General features: G+C 39.8%; 1 protein-coding gene across 1 annotated transcript; it reads right to left on the bottom strand.

Annotated features, from left to right (window-relative positions):
- Positions 1-687: 687 nt before the first annotated feature.
- ret (ret proto-oncogene receptor tyrosine kinase) lies at positions 688-21,192 on the bottom strand. The gene is made up of 20 exons (XM_063875134.1): positions 20,954-21,192; positions 11,219-11,464; positions 10,706-10,996; positions 10,017-10,255; positions 9,363-9,558; positions 9,080-9,279; positions 7,795-8,077; positions 7,401-7,532; positions 6,816-6,926; positions 6,572-6,685; positions 6,005-6,249; positions 5,764-5,911; positions 5,537-5,644; positions 5,245-5,459; positions 4,910-5,032; positions 4,751-4,821; positions 4,072-4,209; positions 3,828-3,927; positions 2,519-2,666; positions 688-1,679 (listed from the first exon to the last, which is right to left on the bottom strand). Exons 1-20 carry the CDS (start codon positions 21,018-21,020, stop codon positions 1,522-1,524), a joined length of 3,333 nt encoding a protein of 1,110 aa, XP_063731204.1. The 5' UTR covers positions 21,021-21,192; the 3' UTR covers positions 688-1,521.
- Positions 21,193-22,036: the final 844 nt, after the last annotated feature.

Below are 22,036 nucleotides of genomic sequence, written 5' to 3'. Positions count from 1 at the left end.
CACATTATGTAGAAATCACTGAGCCACCATGGACAGGTCACCAGTCTGTCACAGAGTTATTGTTATAGATACTTAAATGTAGGTTGACACGCTCTATATTTTATCCTATAGATGTTAATCAAAGAAGAGCCCTCAGGCCCATATATTATCGTAATAGTTATGCCTACCAAAAAAACCTTCATTCAAATAATTATCTTAGGTATAACCGTTTGTTATAAATAATAAAGTGAACAAGCTATTGAATTTAAGCTGATATAACACTGAATAAAAACCCTAAAACCTTTATCAGATTGTCAAAACAAATAGTTGCTTACAGCCCAAACAAGAGCAAATAAGAGTTGAGTCTCAGTTGTAATAAAAAGGTGGCACACAATGTTTACATAATTTAGTGACACTGATTATTTAGACAAGAGCTCCAATGCTCCAATGGACCAGTGTTTCCTAGGCAACTACTACACAAAATTAATAATAATTTAGAAATCCTGTCTCAAGGTGCGAGACCTTATATTGTAATATAACTAAACCTTATATTATAATGTCATAAAACACTCAAATGTGAACCACCAAACATAAGTTTAAGCATATGCATTTTAAACAATATAAAGACGGAATATCAACATAAACGTAATCAGAAAACAGAAGCTAACTATTCATTTTCAGAGATTTTCACGAGGTGAATACACACACTGAACTTTTTTAACGTTTATTATTAATTGGAACTTAATCAAATAATAACAACATAACAATGATAACACTCATTAGTTTACATAATCATACTTTTTCCACAAAGATTGCCATTACAGTGATCCAATAGTGAACTGTAGTCTCGCATGGGACATGGTCACGATCTACATTAAGTGTCAGGTCCTTACACTGGAGTAACACTCACTAGTTGATATTTCTCATGTAAAAAAAATATATATAACAAGAACAAAAGCAAAAGAACTGCTCACTGATCATGTCTGTGTTACTTCTCTTTGGCAAGAACAGCTTTGAATCATCTTGTGGGAGAAACACGAAATGGGTCTTTGACAATTCGAGGAGCACAATCCTCTAAAGTAGAAACTTTACATTTTCAGAACAAGTTCAGCATTTTGCTTTTTGTCCACTCAATCCCAGCTGTCTACAGCAGGTGATGGTAAAGACGTCCCCTTTAATTCCTGGGCTGGATCAAGATCTTCACAGTCGCACATTAATATTTGGAGGCTATTGTAGAAGCGGCACAGGCACTTAAAAGACATTGACACTGGCATACAATCTGGTACAATAGTCATGCAGTGATACAACATGGCCAACATGACCCGTGAGGTAATAATTAACATACTGAGGAGCTGGATGAAGCGTGGTCTACATTGATCCTGCCGCTTTTGCAGCAAAAAAAGACCCCAGTTTTAAAACGTTGAATACCCCGTGCAACAGAAATAAAAGGGAACCAACTTTAGCATCAGATTGTATATGTACAGTCTTATAGAAATATACACATCTACCAATTACTCATCTTTCTACAGTGTTGGTTTGTCTTTAGCTATCGAGCTTGTCCACAGCTTTAGCGGGTGAAGGCAAAGCCATCCAGTTTGCATAAACACTATCATTGGCATATCTTGTAAAGACTGGATTAGTGGCATCATGTCTGTTGAGCGGTACCGGGCTCTTCTCAGGCCAGTTCGGGTATGACATGCCTAAAAACGAGAACATATCATTTTTCTGCACTCAGTGAAATATAAACAGCGTGCAGACAGTAAGGCTCTCAAATCAAACTCTGTAGTGCCTGGAAAAAGCCCCTTAAAGTTATGGCTTTGTATAGGTTACTGTACATAAAGCAGAATATAGTGTCATATATTATTTATTAAGTGTTTTCGCAATGTTGGTACAAATGTATCTAGCTATAATGTTGCTCATGCCCCTTTCTGTAACTGTTCAAAAATGCAAACGGACAATAAGACCATGTGTTCATTACTTTTTATCGTCACCTGAGAGTAGCGTTTAAAAGCCTTACTGTTCCTCTGTTCAGCATTGTGAAACATTATAGATCAATAGCTACTATACATTAGAAAGTCAGGAAATGTAAGACAATCTTGAATTTGAAAAACACAGTGAGTGATTGATTCGACAAGGACCTGTTTCAAATGTTGCACACTGTTTCGTCCAATGCAAACAGATAATGGAATGATGACAATGGAAATGTGATGGAGTGAAAAACTAACTCAGAAGCATGAGTGGTGCCATATAAATAAGAATGAACTGTATGTTCAGTATTTACAATTGGTCAGCATTTGTGTTACATTAGAAGCAGGTCCAAGTAAAACAAAAGAAGTCAAGACACAAGATCTTTTTTACACTGAGCCCTCTCATTTACGATGAAATGGGAGATGTTTCAGCATTAATCAGCAAAAAAGGCATGCCTAGATCACAGTCACGCACACTTGACTACGGAAAAGCCAATCATAACTTGCCAAAAAAGAGAGCTTGTGTTGTGTGTCCTGTTTCTAAAATCTAGTAAATGCATGGGAGATTCTACCATAGAGCTTGTTTTCAATCCATGTGGAGGGGAGGGTTCGAGGGAGAGGGGCGTTATTACAGTCCACTAGTGGAGTGTCCTCTTCAGAGAGCGCATCGTCGTACAGCAGGGCGTCGGCAGGCGTGGACGCCGCCAGGTCCAGGTAATCCTGCCAAGAGCAGATGAAGGTGTGATTAGGCTGATTACTGAGGCAGGGAAGCACAGCACGCTAAGTCTGAGAGTGCCTGTGCTAAAGGTCACCTGCAAGGCAGTGACGCACAAGCAGAAGGAAAACTAATGTATGTTTAGACACTGATGGAAATATGAAAATAAAAATATGTGATGATAAAAGTAAATAGCAATTATGTGCACACCAAGGTATATATAAACCTTTAATACTTTTATATAAGGTGTTTTGATTTCTTATAGGCCTATGTCTTTTTTCGTGTAAGGAAGGGGGTCACCTTTAAAAATGGCCATACATAGATGAGTCCATTTGCAAAAAATAGCTCTATGTATTATTTATAAGGCTGAAATCCATTGTTTATAAATGTTATACATTTTACAATTTTGATTATTTTAAATTAATGAAAATATAGTGTAGAGCAAAAAAAGTGCAAATATGATTTGTAAGATGTTTGCAGGTTTACTGAACAAAGCTTTATTTGAAACCTTATCTTTAAAGAGTTACACAAGTCAATTATATGTTATTATGTTTATGCCATTGCTGTACATATTGTTTATTTTTATTGTATTGTGTGTGTTAACCAGATAAATATTTGACATCTGCTGACAGAGACCCTGTGGAGATCAGTGCAAATACTTTCGACTCTTTACATCAAGTGACACTCCCACTGTCTCTTTATGATAACACGGACGAAGTCGCCTGCTGTATTCTGGGATGTCTGCATTCCCTCGTCCTTAAATGCTCTATATTTAGCTCAGTTCAACAGCAGGAGCCGGACTGGTATGCTCTGTGATTATGCTGCCCAAGGCCACATTTTAGCAGAGCTCCTCAAACACTAATTATGGTATCTATGGTTTTGCACAGATTGATAGATCATGGGTAACGCATAACATATGTGTAACTCTAAACAGCAGTACACAATGTTTACCAGAAATGAAATACTGTTAACTGTAGGCCAACTGCAACTCCCACCAGGAGTGAAAAGAAAAAGAGACTGCCAGAGCTTAACAGTGCATCACTAAAGTTGTGTCAAAATTGCACGAGTAAAGCATGGAAACAGGCTGATTAATGGCTTCCCCTCACGGCTTTCCTGTGGAACAATATGAATAAGTTATCATAATGTGTTGTATAGCTTCACCATACCCGACTTTTCACCATCATCTTTTCCAGTTCTTTGCTGATGTCTGAGAAATGCTGCCTCTTTTCTGGTTCTTGTTTCCAGCATCGAAGCATGAGGTTGTACCTGCAGAGGGGAAAACGTTTTACAGTGAGTGAGATAATTTAATCCTACTTTGACAGTCATTTTCCATGACTTTCTGTCTTAATGTGGTGGTGGGGAATTATTGCACTCTGTGGAGAGGCTGTACAGGGACCGAATGGAGCTCACATTTCCTCCGTGCAGTTCTCTGGCCTCTCCATCCTGTAGTCGGTCTTCAGCAGGTTAAAGAGGCGTTCAGGAGCGATACCTGGGTAGGGATTTCCTCCCAGTGTCACTATCTCCCACAACAGCACACCAAAGGACCAGCTGGAAAAGGAATAGGAGTTCATCAGAATGTTTTGATAACATGAATTCTTAGAGGAATACTTTAATATTTAGGGAAATATTCATTTTTTTGGAGGGGGAGTTGGATGAGAAGATTCATACTGCTCCAGTCTGTTAAATATAAAGCTGTTTCATAAGTTTAGCATAACAGCTAGCAAGGCTCTGACTGAAGCTAGCAATAACTGCACACCAGCACCTTTGAAATCACTATTTAAAATAGTATATCTGATTTTAAAAAAGGTGACATTGTAGTTTTACAAGGTCTTATTTGTTTGTATTTAACAAACTACTTATAACATGTTCATTTGTGAGCTTTTGAAGTGCAAGGTGGGCAGATTCTGTTAGCGTTGACAGATCCAGGCCAACTCTTTCGAGTTTTTATGCTAAGCTAAGCTAACCAGCTTCTGATTGTAGATTCAGATTTATCATACAGGTTTGAGCGTGGTCAACATTCTCATCTCACTCTCAGCAGGAAAGGGACAACATGACCCATGTTTTTCCTTTATATGCTAACGGTACTCACACGTCACTTTGTGTTGTATAAATGTGATCAAACAAGGACTCTATTGCCATCCATTTAACAGGTATACGGCCCTGGAAAACAGAGGGACACATGGTTAGGTTTTTATTGTTTTATTTAGAAGAAGGTTATGAATTCACCAGAATGAGTACTTTTCTTTACCTTGCTCCTTTTTACATACGAGTCCTCTTCATACACGTCTCTGGAGAGGCCGAAGTCTGAGATCTTCATCTTTCTTCCTTCAGCTACCAGGACATTTCGTGCAGCAAGGTCCCTGTGAACAAGCTGTCAGACCAAAATGCTCATTGAAAGAGACGTCCAGTGCTCACACAACAAAACACATCTCATTTACTAACAGAGCACACACTTGAAGTGGCTTTAGCTCCCCATTTCAATTCAATGTATTTGAAATGCAACTGCTTCAGTATTTCAACTATTTTGAATGTGTTTCATACATTTGCTTTTGAAAAGTTAGCATTTTCCAGTTTGGCAAATACCTTCATTTCTGCCAGGTATTGCATGCCTCTGGAGATCTGCCATGCAAAGGAGATCAGATCACCCATGGTGAGCGCTCTGTCGTCTGGGTTCTCCAGATAGCTGGAGTTTCTGTTGGTGTCTCTGCCCATGTAGCTGGGGCCAACTTTCCGACTCTCGCGCAGGAAGTTACGCAAAGAACCAAACTTGGCGTACTCCACGATTAGATACAAAGGACCTATTCAGAGAAAAGCAGCACTTAGAGAGTGCATGTGCAACACACATGTCCTGAGAGAAGGAGGAGTGAGGCCTTACCGTCCTGGCTGCACGCTCCGAACATCTTTATGACGTGTGGATGGTTGACTTGCTTCAGTAAAGTGAATTCTGACAGCAGGTCACGCAGCTCGCTATGGGAAGCGTTTTCTGTCATGAATGAAAAGACAGGATTGTAATGATAAAATCATTCATCTCTCCAGACATTCACTTGCCATTTATCACCATTACTTCCCCACCTTGTCTGCTCTCCCACTTGCTTGTCTTACCTTTAAGCATTTTCACAGCCACAGTGGTGTAGCCAGCTTTTCCTTTCAGCCTGAATGCTGTCGCCTTGACAACTTTCCCAAACTCTCCTTCTCCTAAAGTCTTGCCAAGTACAAGGTTCTTACGAGGAAACTCCCACTTAGGATCCTCCTGTTGAGAAACATATGAATATGTTTGACTTCTAAACCAGTTCAACACACTTTGATGAAGAAAAGTGTCAAAGGCCCAAAAGAAGTAGCTCACAGGTATTTTAAATCCTTCGGTGTCGATGGAGTCCTGCGAGCCACGGCGAAGGTTGTTACCCGGGAAGCTGATGGGGTATGCCTGAGCCGGCCGGCGGAATGTCATCTCAGCAGAGGCGATCGGCGGCTTGGGAGAGTTCTTGTGGTAGCGGTGGATAAAGTACGAGGACAGGAGGATGGAGATGATGAAGGAAAGGAGCAGAGCTGTGGCAATGATGGTCTTGCACATGTCGTCACATATGGCCTCTGCAGGAGAGCATGTTGAACAATACTGTTATTATCAGAAAAGCAGCAATGTATTTCTCTTTCCTTTATTGAATTAGGAACACTTTATTATCATTAATCTGGGCTGGGAGATCATTCAACATGATAATTTATCACAACTCAGTGCAATTGTATCATCATAAAGTTAAATATAGCTAGATGTAATGATAGACAATAACTTAATTGATAATAATAGGCACAGGCTAACTCAAATGTCTCTGGAAATCTGATAAAACTCAGATAAATCCTGCTATTATATGCATCTGATTATTCTGTATAATGTGTGTGATTTAAGACCACTCACCCTCAACATCTTCCTTCTCACAGAAGCAACGCTCAGAGTAGCAGTAGCAGGTTCCATGGCCAGCCTGGATCCCGTTCCTCAAGCCTCGTTCATGACCTCCAATAACAGTTTCCTCTGCACAGATAATTAAACAGTCAGAATCCTCTTATTCTTAAGTGTATATGTGATATGACGAATGAGCTTTATATCTTTATATTTGTAGAAATCCATGGGTGTAATCAAAATCAAGCCATGTGTTTCTTACTTGTACAGTCCTGTGGACATATGGACGGATCTTTGCTCTCAACTGCATCGCAGAAGCTGTCCGGACATGTGCGCAGGTCAGGGGAGCAGGTGGAGTAATTTTCAGATATCCCTGGGATGTAAACACAAAGAAGAGAAAAACAAAGGTGCAAAACATTAACAGATGACAAACAAATGTTGGATTCTTTTGCAGGAAATTCTAAATTAGAAAAACTGTGTCAAATCACAAACAGTTTGAAATAGTGAGAGTATTTAAAATATATCACTTTATAAAATGAACTGCAGCCAATGTATTTTAGGTTTCTCTTGATAATAGTCTGAATTTAAGTATTTTAAAGAAAAAATCAGCCTAAACAACAATATATTACTTGTGGTGTTGTTGGCACTTTTTTCTCATTGAAATTAAGAGCACATTGTCCATGACGCTTGCAAAAAGGATGTTAGTGGTTCTGGTCCTTCAATTTGTTGCATTACCACCACTTAGGGAAACATTTGGTTCTAGTTAAACGACTGCAATGTCTCATAATTAATGTTGACATCATTCAGTGACGTTAAGATGTTAAAGAGTTCATCAAATAAAAAGTACCTTTCTCAGAGTCTTGCCTCCACTGGCATCTCCCTGTTGTGGCCCCCAGGCCTCGGACGGACTCGCAGTCTCCTCGCCGTCTGTTTTCTGCACACGACAGGAACTGCTGGCTCTCCTGGCTGGCCTTGTTTGCTGTGGACAACAAGTGCCAAGAACACACATGGCTAAAGACATTTGGGAGTTTTCACATGTGTGCCTGCGGTGGTGCTGATCATGTAAGGAAGTGAAACACTATCCTAAATAGCAGCCTGTGATCTCTGTTTCCAGAGAACTAACTCTATCTACTTTTCTTTTTACTAATGTAGATTAAAGATGAGCACAAATTACATTAGGATTAGAAGAACAAAACCCATTCTTTTGAAACTTCATGATTTGTTAAGTGGACTGATCTCACCTTCAGCATCCAGTATGATGTGGATCTGCGTGCTGGCCTCCAGCTGTGTGTGCTCCTCCTGGGCTACAACGATGTACTGCAGGTCCTCGCACTCGGGTCTGCGCAGCGCCTCCGTGTCGTTCACATAAAGCAGGCCCCACATCTCGTCCGGGGCCTGGGTGATGCTTATGGCTGTGTAGCAGGACTGCACCTCCACAGACGCGTTCTTATCGGGCACCTCTAGCCGGTATGTGACCCTGAAGCCATCGAACTGCTGGCAGTTTTCCACACAGACTCTGCCAACCTGAGAGAAGATGGGACGGGAGATTGAAATTTAAAAGACAGTAGGTAATCTAAGTGGAATTTTGGCACAATATACCTTTTTAGACTGCTTTATTACAGACATCCTGATTTGTATCTTTTACTGAGCCAGCAGATGGCAGTCTCTCAGTACTTTTAAAGGTGAGTCAACAGTTTTTTAGCTATTAAAATGGCTGTGATTTCAAGATATAGTGAGTATATTTAACCTATATTCATCACAAGGGACATTTTTGGCTTTCAATTTTTTTTATCTTTCGATTATTTTGGCCGTGTCTATTAATATTTCTTAAAATGTGGCAAGTGTGTGAAGTTTTTTTTCCTTGAATTTTGGAAGTTCATCCACAGATTCTATCATTCATCTATAATCAACTGTGTGCCAAAGCACAGTCACTCAGATTAATAAGGACACAGATGTCTCCATTGAACTCTATGAGAGTGACAATTCAGAATTATAACTTTGCTTCAAATTATACATTTTATTATATCAGGCATTTATTCTACAGCCCTGACTTCAAAATAGTAGTGTTTCCCACCAGATTAAGCCATTTTAAAATGTTTTCTCTAAGGGGCAAAAACCTGAAAATGTTTTGTATACAGATAATACATAATACAGATATTGTTGTTGTTTTTTTAAATAATAAAAAAGTGGCATTATGTAAACACACAGGCTTTTAAATGGTTTATTCCTGAAAATTGAATTAATATTTGTTAGTTATGTTCAGGATTGATGTTAATTAACACAATTTGCGGAGTGAAATTGAAAAATAATATATTTATTACATTTTATTCCAGTTTTTTGCCTCGGTTAACTTTTGATTCCCGGCACAACAACTTGAGAATTTTCCACATTGAGGCTTTGAGCTCTTCATGTGGACATATTTGATGTGAGTAAATAAAAACCTGAAAACATGTTTAACCTATTCTGTAAGACAGCAGCAGACTAAGCTCAACAATATAGATTTAAAGAAGAAGAATTCATGAATACCTGAGCATAAACAGAAGCTCTGCGTGTCAATGTGAACATATGTGTGATGTTGTTGAAGCGGATGTGGACAGGTAAGATTGTGACGTTGAAGTGAAGTGACACTGTTCCCTCAAGCCCGGGGTAGGTGGTGTCATTGATCAGGTAGTCCACCTGCACGGTGCGGTTCTCCGTCACAAACAGGTTCCTCTTCAGGACAAGCTCTAAAATAAAGGATGAACATGAGTATTAAAAGCTACATTGATCATAAAATGGGATGATTGGTAATAGCCATTGGGTTACTTACGGTAGTCGTGAACGGTCTCTCGAATTCCTCCAAGGGCAGCTTTCTTTTCACTGAAGGTGCCTTTAATTTCAAATGTTTCCTTTATCCACGGGTCCTTATTGAGCAAGGTCCCTACATATTTATTGTGGGTCTGGTCTATCGGGTAGATGGGGGTTAAATCCCTGTCAAAGACAAACAACGTGCCAAAAGAGCCACCCTGGAAGAGAAAATGTAGACATTTGTAAAGCAGATACTATTAGCCTACATTGTGTCTTAAAAACAGTGACAAAAGGTTTGGCTAGGTTTCAGTTTTTAAAGTTATGGCAGGCAAAATGTATTATTAATTTCTTTGTAAGGGGAATTTCTCAGTTTTTGTAATACCCTTTTTGGCCACAAGACGCAACAATTTGTTTTTTGTTTTTCTCATTCACTTATTTCCAGAAATAAAAAACAAAACAAAAAAAGGAACTTGGAAAAATGACCCAGAAAAAGCTGGTTCAACAGTTTTTTCACAGTTGCATAAAAGTACATTTAGAAAGAGTATCATTCCCTTTTGGACACCTTTTCTCAGGTTGTAAACTAAGAAGAGAATACCATTAAAATAAGAGTGCCACATTTGTTTTCCTTCCAGCATCTCAGGGCTTTTGTATGTCTATGTCTTATAACTCTCCTCACCTTTGTTCGATTAAAGCTGATGACAATATCTGCCGTGTCTGTCCCATTCACGTAAGGTGCGTTATCGTCCTCATCATTGACAAACACGTCCAGTGATGTTTCCACCTTGGTGATGAGCGTTTCTGTCCGGACTGTGCAAACCAGCAGGACTCTGTAGCATTCGCTCTCCTCACGGTCCAGAGGAGCCGTCACCACCAGCTCTGTGGTGTTCTCGTCAACAGCGAACGGCGCTGGGGTATCTGTGGAGGAGAGAAACCAGCTAAATCAGGTGTGTGTGTGAGTGCTGTCGATTTTTAAAGTGCCCCGAAATGATTGACAAAACTAATATCTCTAGTTTGGTAGAAAGAAAAAGGTTCTTTCATGAAACTGCTCGCAAAAAGGTCTGTGGGTCATCTTGAGAAACTGGGTCATGATATCTGGGAAAAGATTGCTGTTGAGGTTTTCAAATGTATATTTTTTACCATTTTACCAAGTACCATCTGGTTCCATTATATTGAAAGAAGGCAAACATCTCTGCAGCTGATATCTTCAATCTTAATTTGTGTGTTTTACAGCAATAACGTTAGCCACTATTGGCTCCTGGTCATGTTTAAATGTGTGGATAGTTCCTTTTATTGCTTCTAAAGTATATATTTTATTTGTATGAGAATGTGTCATTTGGAACAGAGTCTCCTTTTAATGTCTCTGACCTGATTCCACATGGTAAGAGATGGTGTAGTTGGGGCAGACGTGGAGTCTGGTGAGACGGCGGAGTTGTCTCAGGGCCCCGGGGAACCTGTTCTCCATGATGTGGGGGTTGGATGTGTCTCTGTGCGGGAAGCATAGCTCCTTCATATCAGTCTGAGCGCAATGAGGCAGCGTAGCGTTGACAAAGTCCAGAGTGATCCGTGGGGAGTTTCTGATGCACTGGGAATTCTTGGAGAACTTAGGTAACACCATGGCGTGCAGGACCAGCTTATTTACAGACCACGAGTGTTGATCTGAGCCAAAAACAAAAACAAGCGGTGTTTTAATCTCAGACAGTGCTCTTTTTGATGTCTAAGCTCTTTTTTCTGCCTGTATGCAATTACATTATCATCCTGAAGGCACACAGAGCCAAAGCATTATTAGTATGCAAAGAGCATAAACGTCAAAAGGCTCATTTACTCTCATGTGTAGGGGATACATGGCACTGAAAGGCGAGTATAGATTAAAATTCTCACGTAGCAAGGCGAAATCGCTCTCTTCCAGGGTTTTGTTCAGGGACAGTATTCCAGTGTTGACATCCAGGTTGAACCAGGACCTGTGCGGCGGACGTCTGATGGGGGTCGTCCAGCACAAGTAGTAGCGCGGCTGCTCAGATTTGCTGTCCAGCATGGCGTGGACCTGGAGGATGGGCGTCCCAGCCACCTGGCCCACGTACACCGTCTCAATGTACTCATTCTGAGGGAAGTACAGCCCTGTTGCTCCTGGAGAAGACATTAACAGATGTTAAAAAACAAGTAACAGTGCATCACAGGGGGATTTTCCTTGGAAAGAAAAACCCTGTGATAACTGGAAATAAGGCCTGACTGTATGGCTGTTATTACAGAGCAGGATAACAGCAGTTATCAGGCATCAATCATACAATAGGGACAATACCCACTGACAATGCTGTCTGGCCACTGAATGGAAATGAATTCATACATGGAATATGACAGGTTGAGTTTTTTTTTCTGTCTTTCATCTAGCGGAAATTGAAAGGAGGGGCTCAAATGACACTTATGCAGCTCTTTTAATGAATTTCTCATTCGGTCAATAACATGTGGTTTCCGATTCTCCTTGTGTTCACCTTGAGATGTTTAATTACAAGGGATAACATGATACTAGGGTGAAATGAATCATTACCTGCCAACGCGTGTATGGGTTCATGTGTGTTGCTGAAATCCATAAAGAGCTGTGGCAGGCTGTGCGTTTTACAGGAAAATGGAGACGTGAGTGTTCCTCCTGTAATTATATCCCTGTTATGTTCCTCTTTGACGACGGTAGGCGACCATTTAGGGAACGCACTAATGTCATTAGCAGACAGCAAAACTAGATTTTCTATTTCTGTTGTTGCAGTTGAGGCCTCGGCTCTGGTTTCAGACATTGATTTAATTTCGTGGGGGTTGGATGACAGGAGGCCGAGCTGATGGATAAAATGTAGTCGTGCTTCCTGAAGGATGGAGATACACTCAGCGAGGCTGCAGCCCTTTTTATTAGACGTGTTCCTGAGACAAAAACAAACAGCAGGCCACTTGTTTGATAATTCTGGATAATTCTGATTAAGTTTCATGACTCACATTTTAGGGACGATTTTCATACTGCAAAATGTATTGCAGCTTAATAAGAACCATTCATGCTGGGGTTTGAAATATTGTTTCCTTATGGGTGTCTTGAGTTGTACTGGTTGAAAGCCAAATATATTAAAATGTATTTACAACACAACACACAGGCAAAAGATTGATTAGTAAGAATGCTTACAATATACGAAAATAATCTGACAAAAAAGTAATAGGCTACATACCTTAATAAAAAACTGGGCTATTTTATTTATTTTGCATAAGACAGGATATTCCTTAATGTCATCTGGGGATGTTTTTGATCAGGCAAATGATTTCAGAGCAACCAAAGATCATAAAAAGATGACTGAAAAGAGAAAGATTTTCCTCTATGAGAAGCACTACGTATTCAGTGATGCACATCTGAGGAATACTCTCCTCACAAAAATCCAATTTCAACTCCAAACATAATACTCTGATAATAAAATTGTTCAGGCAGAAACTAAATGGCTCAACATTGATGGATGGCCTTAGTAGGACAACCATGTATAGCACACTTTAAATGTTACACTAGGCAACACATGCCTTCTGAATTTAGTGGAGGTAACTTCCATAATAATATATATGAGTTCAGGAGCAAAATGATACAGTATGGGGAATATAGGAATTTTAGTAAAGATAGTTAATCCAATCTCAGTCTCCATTCGATACTTAAAGTGACCTTTAGAGGGAGCTATTATCTTACTGACCCATGCATAAACAGAAAGCAGCAGCTTATTCATTATCATTATTCATTATTTGAATAATTCTAATTGAGTATTCATTAGATAGGATGCAAAAGATGCTGGATTAAATTGCATCTTTAACAAGCTAGAAAAATACTGTTTTCAACAGCCCTTTGAAGTAAAATAAATACATTAAATTAACCCACAGATATCTCACACATGTCACAGTCATGAATCAAACACAGCAGATGACAGCAACCCTGCAAATAAAACTAGAGGGTCTGCTGCGTTAACCAGTGGGAGTTGAATGCATTTATGAATGCTGGCCTTGGCTGGAAGCCACAGTGGCTGCAGGACCCTGTGAGACACAATTTGTTTATATCATTCAAAATTCAATTTCTCTCCAGGACCGAAGCCAACAGAAAGCAAGCAGTTTATATCAAAAGTAATTAATTGGATGGATCAAGCAGGCCCCTCTTAGCAAATGGCATCTTTGCCATGAGGAAGATTTTCCAAAAGCATGAGTCATTAGCTTCCCTAAATGATGAACAAGAATGACGGTCATATAGAAAGTAATGATATTTCACCTCAGATAATACACATCATGAATGCACAGATTTGATCTTACTCTTAGTCTAAAGGACACTCAAAAATGCTTATTTCAGATTTTACATACACATAGACAATAGGCTGTTTTAGGACGGCCTTGACCTCCAATAACTCAAAGTGTGTAAACACTAGCACCATAAGCAGACCTTTTACAGCCTTTACACCCCTATAAAACTGATGCTGAGCTGCCATACACCGTGTCATGTCTTCAAAAGCCAGAGTAAGTAATTTAGCAAACAAAGCTTGTGTTTGAACAATAGGACTCTTGTAGCAATTCATGTTTACAATAGATATCATGTACTGCTGAGTGGATGGTGAAATTGAACTTGTACGTCTTGTCACTTGTTGGAGGAAAAAAAACAACTACAATGGAAAAAACCTCTCCCTCGTCTGCACACGTATGCCTTTGAAGATGGCAGATTTCCCCAAGTTAATTACGGCCTGTGTCAGTTCTGTCTCATATTTTAACCGCGGAAGGACAAAAAGGACACAAGCTCATCACAAAATCTGTAACCATGTGCCACAGACAACAGTATGTCTAGGACTGGTTAGAACTGATAGGGTAGGACGCCCTCTCTCCGTCGTCCCAGACAAAGACAGGAACTCAATTAGCTCAATGCGTGCTTCGGCTGATAGATTTACCAGCTATGAGCTCATGTGCTACACTAACCCAGACTGCCTATAAGTCTCAATGAAACAAAACGTTTGATCCTCCGCCCAGACATCCTCACTGAACATCCTTGTCAACGGCATGGCTGATAAGGAAAAGTGACCTGGCCTCTGTATGATTTATTCCTTCACTAATGTTGTTGGTAGGCTGGAGCTGCTGCGGTGAGAGCCCAGTCCCGTGCCCTTTTTCCTCTCCCAAGGTCAACTTGCGCTGCATCTGTCCCTGGTAACGACCCATTGGAAAGGCTGTGTATCTGGCAGCAAGACCAATCAATAACCGTACTAATCAACAGTGATGCTGATTGTTTTTGCACTGATGAGGCAGACGGGGAGATAGGCTGATGGCTGCACGTGTGCAGTCATCTCCGCTGCTGCGCACGATACGGACCCACTTGTTTAGATGCACGGCCCGCAGAAATATCGCATATACTGTTCATTTCACAGCTACAATTTAGCCCATCGATATCCCCCTTTTCAAATAATCCATCACCTTTACAAAGCAGCTGTAACCACCAGCATCCACACAGTAATATCATGGTGATCTAAATACAATAAATATCATAATCACTCTGAAACCTATCCTGATTGCTCTGCTCTAAGATGTAACCGCTATGGGAATGGTCCTCTTCTAAAATTCAATTAACTAAAAAGCTGCACATTGAGCTATAATTCAACTCCTGAAAGCTATTATTGATCATAATGTTTGGAAATCTCTCGCTGTTAGTTTCCTGTGCCAGTGTGCATGATTGCTTCGTCATATCACACTGGATCCATCACCTGGATTTGAATAAAGGTCTCATTGTGATGCTTTCAATCGCAAAACAGTGAGGCGTAATGAGAATAGAAAGTCATTTCCCGTTAGGATGACAAATCCATCAAACTTTTCATCAGAGTAATACGATATCTGATATCAGTTCAGGGGAGGGAGTCAGGCTCCAGGTAAATTACTCAGTTTACCGCGATGCATACCGTAACATAATAATCAATTACAACATAAAGTAATCCAATTAGCCTTCAGAGAATACAAGAGCTGAGATCCAATGAACCATGTTCATCAGTCATCAAGAAATCTAATAGAACATCTCCTCAGGGGTTAGCTGCAAGTACAAATTTGGTTTAAGAATTCCTGTGGGAGGGACAGTGGCATCAAATATTGAACACGTGGTACATCATGGACCTCCTGACTGAGTTTGACGCAGTAGTCATTAGAGTGCTTTGATAAAATATCTCTATCGTAATCACAGCGGTGGTAGAAAGACCGATTCACTGATGTGCACACAGATGTAGACAAAGACATTAGCTGCCTGTAGAAAAAATACATTCATGTTATTTTATTGCATAGTTAGTTCACCGCCATTGGTTTAATAAAGGGTTTTATCAACTGCCCAAAAATAACTGCGGCCAAAAAGAATGATCTTTGACCACTGCCAAGAGAGGAGGTTTTAGTGTTCCCAGGGAGGGTCCAATGTCCCGCAGTTCAATATTCTGTTTACACAAAATAACCGGCCTGTTTGTGTTCTGCTTAGATTTAATTTAACTTTATCCTTTCACTTTACTTTGAAAGTCTGTGAAGAAATTGTTACTTTTTGAATGTCCTTAGTGCCATCTGACCAGCAGAGGGTTTTTCTGTTGATAAAATTTCACTCAAACTTCCCTCAAGCTCCTGTTCGGGTTAGGTTTGGTCCACACAAATGACCAAAACCATCAGGTAAATGTGATTTTTATACCAACAAAATGGTCAGACGTACAGAGAGACAGACAGATGGATGGACAGACAGATGACCTGAAGATGCTTCAGGTCACTGCTTTAAGTTATGAGGTAAAACATAATAGGTCAAATATTTTGGGGGGATTTTTCTGTATAAAAAGGTCACATTTTACCTGCAAAAGAACAATGTGGCCTTAGTGCTCATTATATTTAGCACTATACAACAGTTCTTACCAAGGTTTAATGTTGTCAGGAACATATGACCCAGGGAACAAGGAAAAGACCCTGCCAGAGGAAACAGACCCTTTATAGCTAAACACAACAGTAATGTTGCTACTCTGTGGTGCTGCCTCCTCCTGCGCTAACACCAGTAACATTATGCTAACATCTTCACAATGACAATGCTAATACACTGTAATGTTCAGCAAGTTTAATGTTAACCATGTCGATTACCATAGTGTAGCATGTTAGCAATGTAGTGTAACATTTGAAGTAAACAGATATTTGATTCAACAAAACTCTAGGGATAGCCATGTGGACGATTGCTATATTGCTTATTAAACTTGTGTTGAGGTCAGTTGTGCTAAAGAAATAAACGTAAAAATAATCCAAGGAATGAAATAGAAAATGTATTATGTGTGGGGCTATATTACGAAATTGCAAAATAGCCTACTGTGTAGCACTTATAATTCTTAAATCTTTAGCAATTTACATCTGAAATATCAAGCCGTACCTTAAATACGAAAAGAACTGTAGCTTTAGCTAGTTACATTGTGTGTTTCCACATCAGGTTTCACAGTGAATCCGATGGATTACAGTATGGAAACAAAGGGAGGGATGTTGCTTTATAGGATGGAGGGCACTGATCTTCCAGTGCAATCTCTCAGAGCTTCTGGCACTTGCAGCTGGTGGAAAATATGGAGTGAAAGGCCGCTGGAAAAATAAATTCCAACGTGTTTACCCACTTCAGTGAAGTGAAGGAGCAAACAAAAGGACACAGGGTGATGCCAGGGTGGGGCTGGCAGAGGAGGGGCGTGCAGCAAGATTCTCGTTTCGGCAATAAGAAATAAGGTTTAAGTTAGGTTCTTTTCAAAAAGAAATCTGTCCCCACAATAGTCACATTTTTGTTATTATAATGAACTTGCAGATAAGATTCCCCTTTTTGAAAATGGACACTTAACATATTTAAAGCTGCAAAAACACATCCTTTTCTTCAGTGTCAGAAGACCGTGGGGATTCAGATGAGCTGAACTCGCTCTTTTGTGTTGTTCATTGTTTTAAATGATGGGTCAAACACAGCGCGCTCCGCTAGGCTACTGGAAAATAACTTGTCAAGGCCCATGTGAAACGAGAGGACTAAATGCCCTGAGGGCGAAATTTCAATCAATGTCTCCTTGTCCTTTCAACACAGCAAATTAGATTCTACCCATGCATGAGAGGGAAGTGTGACCCTGAACTGACTAGAGGATCAGGCACAGCGCTTTGACAGGTAGGAGCAGCTTCCATGCAGCGCAGACAGCAGAGCCAACAGTCCAGAGTTAGATGTTGGGACCTAGGCTCTTATCAGAAAAAGTTAAAACAAAGAGGGTGGTTTTTCTGCATCAGGCATTTTATATATATATATGTATATATATATATATATATATATATATATATATACATATATACATATATATATATATATATATATATATATAAAAATGTGTCCAGTTTGGTCAAAAACTTAGGGGATGAGGCATTTTGACAACATTTTGGTGATTAAAATGAGCTTGCTAAAGCACGACGAGGAGCTAAAACTCAAAGTTCGAGAGGCTGAAATGATGCATTACAGCTTTGATTCTGATCAAACCTTTAAGGACAATGCAACTATCCAATCAGACGTATAGGCAGCATTTAATGATGTTTAATAATTCCTTTTTTGATAACCATTTTGTCCTTTCATGGACTGGGGGTTGAGAGGACCAAAACTGAGGCCAGATGTTGTGTGCTACATTTCTATAAAAGCAATAAACTAAACACCAAAAATATATATTCCCTGTGCCATCGCCATAGACAAGCAATCACATTATTAAGACAAACTCTGCTGCAAACAACTCATATCATGATTTTTTCAATTATCCTAAAAGAGACCTAGCGACAGCTAGAGTAGACAACTGACAAGATTTACAATGCATCCATAGGCAGCACGAAAACAGAAGCTTTACTAAATCAAACTATGTAATAAAGAGGGAAATTAAATAGCAGCATGTATCAGATGAGATTTATAGGTCTGGTCCTTCTCAAAAGCAGAAGATGCTGATGAAAATGATCATTCTAATGCAAGGAGAAGGAGGAGCAGCTTAAGAGGATGACAACATAGCTTCCTCAGGGATGTCGGGGGTCATCACTGGAGATCACTGCTTGGTTAAGGTTTCAGAGGTCACAGGGCAAAGCAGGGTCAAAGTTACAGTAACAAGGTCACGGTGGAAAGTAAACGGATCGATGCTCTTATGTGAAAACATCTGTGGCTGTTCTTAGGGGAAGTGATGGATTACACAGAAATGTCTGTTAAGAGGATTTGGTTCATTTCAATAAAGGCTTTCACCAGGTCGAGTCATAAAAGGGACTATTGAGTTTCAACTCCATTAAAAAGCAAATGTTATATTCTCCCTGACTTCAAAAACTCAAATCTTAACAGAGCAACGACTGACCAAAAGATTTCAGATTTCAGCTATCTTTTTGAACATGGTAAAAAGAAAACCTTTTTACATCCCAATCATCTCCATAATCTCCCACTACAAAGAGGTGTCCCAGCCTTTAATTCACTCTAATTGATTTCCTGAACTGCCTTACTTCTTGTACTTAACTTTCCTCCTAAGTGCATGGCGACACAGCAGCATCTAAAAATGCTGATTACTCTTAGTGAACGCTGATTGCCAATTTCCAAGTTTGATTACCTCAGCAAGAATCACTTAACTAATGAGTTACCTGTAACCTTGAAAAGTGATGATGCGAATAACACTAAGTATCTTTTTTTTTTACTATCTAACCATTCCTTAGATTTAAAATAATATTAAATTACCAATATGGTGAAGAAAAGTTCCATATGGGATACAATGAGTGCATCACTGACATATAACACACATGTAGTGATTAGAAATGTTATAAGGAAGTGAAGAAGAGGAAATGGTAGTGACGTCAACAGTCAGAATATCCCCAAAAGTGACACAAGATCACCAGCTCTATTGTCATATGCAGCTAAATCAATCTGATGTGTCATTTTGAATGCAGTTAACATTCAACGTGCAATCTGAGCGTTGTGTGTACTTGTATAACAGGCGATATTTTCCTAAAGAAAACAAACAGCCAGTGTTTGCCCAGAGATAGGAGCAGCTGCTGCACACCTGCCTGCAGCTCGCCTCTCCTCCTCTCCGGACCAGTGTAGGTCTTTTGTTGCAACAAACAGGCAGGTGAGGAGCGACCGCCTTTGCGTAGGGTGTAAATTTCAGCACCCGTTTAATTACCATCATGTCCTTGACATGTGAAATTGAACTGGCCCAACTGCGTTTATCTATAAATATCAGGCGTCAGTGGCAATACATGCAGGACAAAGCCGAGCTCAGATGTAAATGTATACAGGGAGTGAGATGAGAGCATCATGTCTACTGTAAGGGTGATGGGGATTACATCTCTCGGGCCTCTGTGCACAGAGCTAAACTGTCTGTCACAAGGAAAAATTAGCAGAGGGCACTACATACAACTGTGACACCTTAAAACATTCATTCATCATTTTAACAACACTGCAGGAAAATGTTCCCTTGGGCGAAAATGCAGGCCTGTAGTTTTTGAGTACTGTAAGCCCGGTTTTCCAGGCACTTTCCTATTCACGTGCACATTGACCCCTTTTTCACATCTCAATTCCACAAAAAAATAGAGTTGATAATATTACTTTCACACAAGTAACATCTGTTAAGACTTAGTTCAAAAACAAATCCAGGAATTCCACACAATAGCCTATATTTGGCCTAGCTTCACATTTGACCGCCACACAGTGATATTTGTACACTCCTGAGCTATGAGAGACACTTTAAATATAGACGGCATGGCAGGACAGTGTTGGTACAGTTGGGCTGTGGGATTGTGAATAGGATTATAATATTATGATATACGGCGGTATTCATTTGACTCCAGGTTCCAGTGTGCCATACCACACATAACATCCCCAGCGCACAATGCAAGGATCACTTTCTGCAGCACGAAACAGTGCCGGCATTGAGCCAGTGCCATTTCACAATAGTGCTTTGAAAAGCCTTAAAATTCACAGCAGCTTCCAGAAATATTGCAATTTAGTAAAAGCAATTTACTTTTTCACAGGAGAAGCATATTTCCTGTGTTTTCAGTAGCCATCTAGACTTCAGGTCCACTGGGTCTGTTTGCAGCAGCACAGACATTTTAAATCTGGATTTCTCTTAGTGTTTTTTGGTTTTCACAAACTATTTTGCAGAAAATCTTACATTTTGTGGAAATAAAATGCATTCCAAAGCAGAGATATATAATTTCTGCTGTATTCATATCTCAAGTAATTGCCTTTCTGACTGACAGGAGAACCAGAAATAGAGATGCTTAAAACTAAAATTGATGTTGTCAGATTAAGAGATAATGTCTTAAACAGGGAAGAAGATAAGAAAACACAATTTAAAATGTTTCCTCTGGATCAACATTTATGTCAAAAGGCAAAATATTTTGGTTATTTGTAATGCCTGATTGTAGAGGGTTTTTTTTTATACTTGATTAAATTGCAAGTTTTTAAAACCACGCAATATATATATAAACCAATTAGATTCTTAGCCATGTGACATTTAGTCCAGCCTTTATTCTTTTTTTTTTTTTCATGTAAGCCAGTTGGAAACATAAAATTAAATATTGTGGAAAATCAGCATGTCTAGCAATAAAGCTGATGAAGCTTACCTCCCAGCAGCAGCAGCGGCAGCACCACTGCGATGTTTCCCCGAGAGAAACCACAACTTGGCCCCATCTTCGCGAACCATAGGTGAAAGTTTCTCAATGAAAATTAAAGTTCCTTTCAGCGACGAATAATGATGGATAAAGCGATAAAAGAAAAGCAGATGTTGCGTAAACCAGAGAGTGTCCTGTGCGCGGTTCCGAGCAGGGGGATGCGGTCCTCAGTGTCCCGCAGACCGGCTGCTGTGTGCGGCTGTGCGTGTGTGCGGTTCGGGGGCTGCTGCGGGGCTGACTGGCTGTCTGTCCAGGGGGAGGAGGCTCTCTGCTCCACTCACTGCTCCGCTGTTTCCTGCAGCAGCAGGCAGCACAGCATCTACAGGAAATTTAAGAGCATAAATAACAGCAGGCCAGTCACCTCATTAACACTCTGCGTGGGGGAAATTATTAACAGTAATATCATTAAATGGGTAATGGTGCATGTTAAAGGTGCAGCCACTGTTTTTTAATAAAGTGTAGCAGGTGTGTTCACTGCTTTATTGGAACCGTCCTGTCATAAATCATGTGAGGAATAAGGATTATTTCTCATATTTTACCTTTAACATTAAGATGTTTAGTCCAGTGGATTTAAGAGGTGTCATTTGAGAAGCATCAGATGAACTGCCAGTGGGGAGGTGGCAGGGTTTTTGGGTACATGTTGAACCTGCTGAACTGAACTATATGGATTAATGACACTTCACTAGAATAAATGTGCGGTGTTGTTCTGCTACTTAAGTACCATTTTTCTTTTCCATGCTGCTTTATACTTCTACTTTCCTCTATTTCAGAGGTTCATGTTGTACTTTTTAATCCACATTAATTGGCCAACTTTAGCTCATTTAGAGATTAACATTAATGCATAAAACTGTATTTGACTGTGAACATATTATGTATAATTATGGATTAAGCTACACAGCACTATATAAAGTTATTCAAACCGGATCCACCTTTATCTTTATTTAAAGAGGCAGTATTGTGCTTTTTAGGGGTTTTCCCTTTCCTGTAGTATGTTATATAGATTTTTGTGTATGTAAATAACCATATCCTGAATGG

The sequence above is a fragment of the Eleginops maclovinus genome, chromosome 22 (genome assembly GCF_036324505.1).
Source record: "Eleginops maclovinus isolate JMC-PN-2008 ecotype Puerto Natales chromosome 22, JC_Emac_rtc_rv5, whole genome shotgun sequence".
Taxonomy (NCBI): Eukaryota; Metazoa; Chordata; class Actinopteri; order Perciformes; family Eleginopidae; genus Eleginops; species Eleginops maclovinus.
Note: the sequence above shows the minus strand (reverse complement) of the source record. Positions and strands in the feature narration are given on the sequence as shown.

What these genes read in the sequence shown, in the direction of transcription:
- ret (XM_063875134.1), bottom strand. Translation starts at nt 21,020, where the DNA reads ATGGGGCCAAGTTGTGGTTTCTCTCGGGGAAACATCGCAGTGGTGCTG. An exon ending in GCCGCTGCTGCTGCTGGGAG is followed by an intron (nt 11,465 to 20,953) that starts GTAAGCTTCATC and finishes TGTCTTCTCCAG; the next exon opens with GAGCAACAGGGCTGTACTTC. An exon ending in CGTATGTAAAAAGGAGCAAG is followed by an intron (nt 4,822 to 4,909) that starts GTAAAGAAAAGT and finishes TCTGTTTTCCAG; the next exon opens with GGCCGTATACCTGTTAAATG.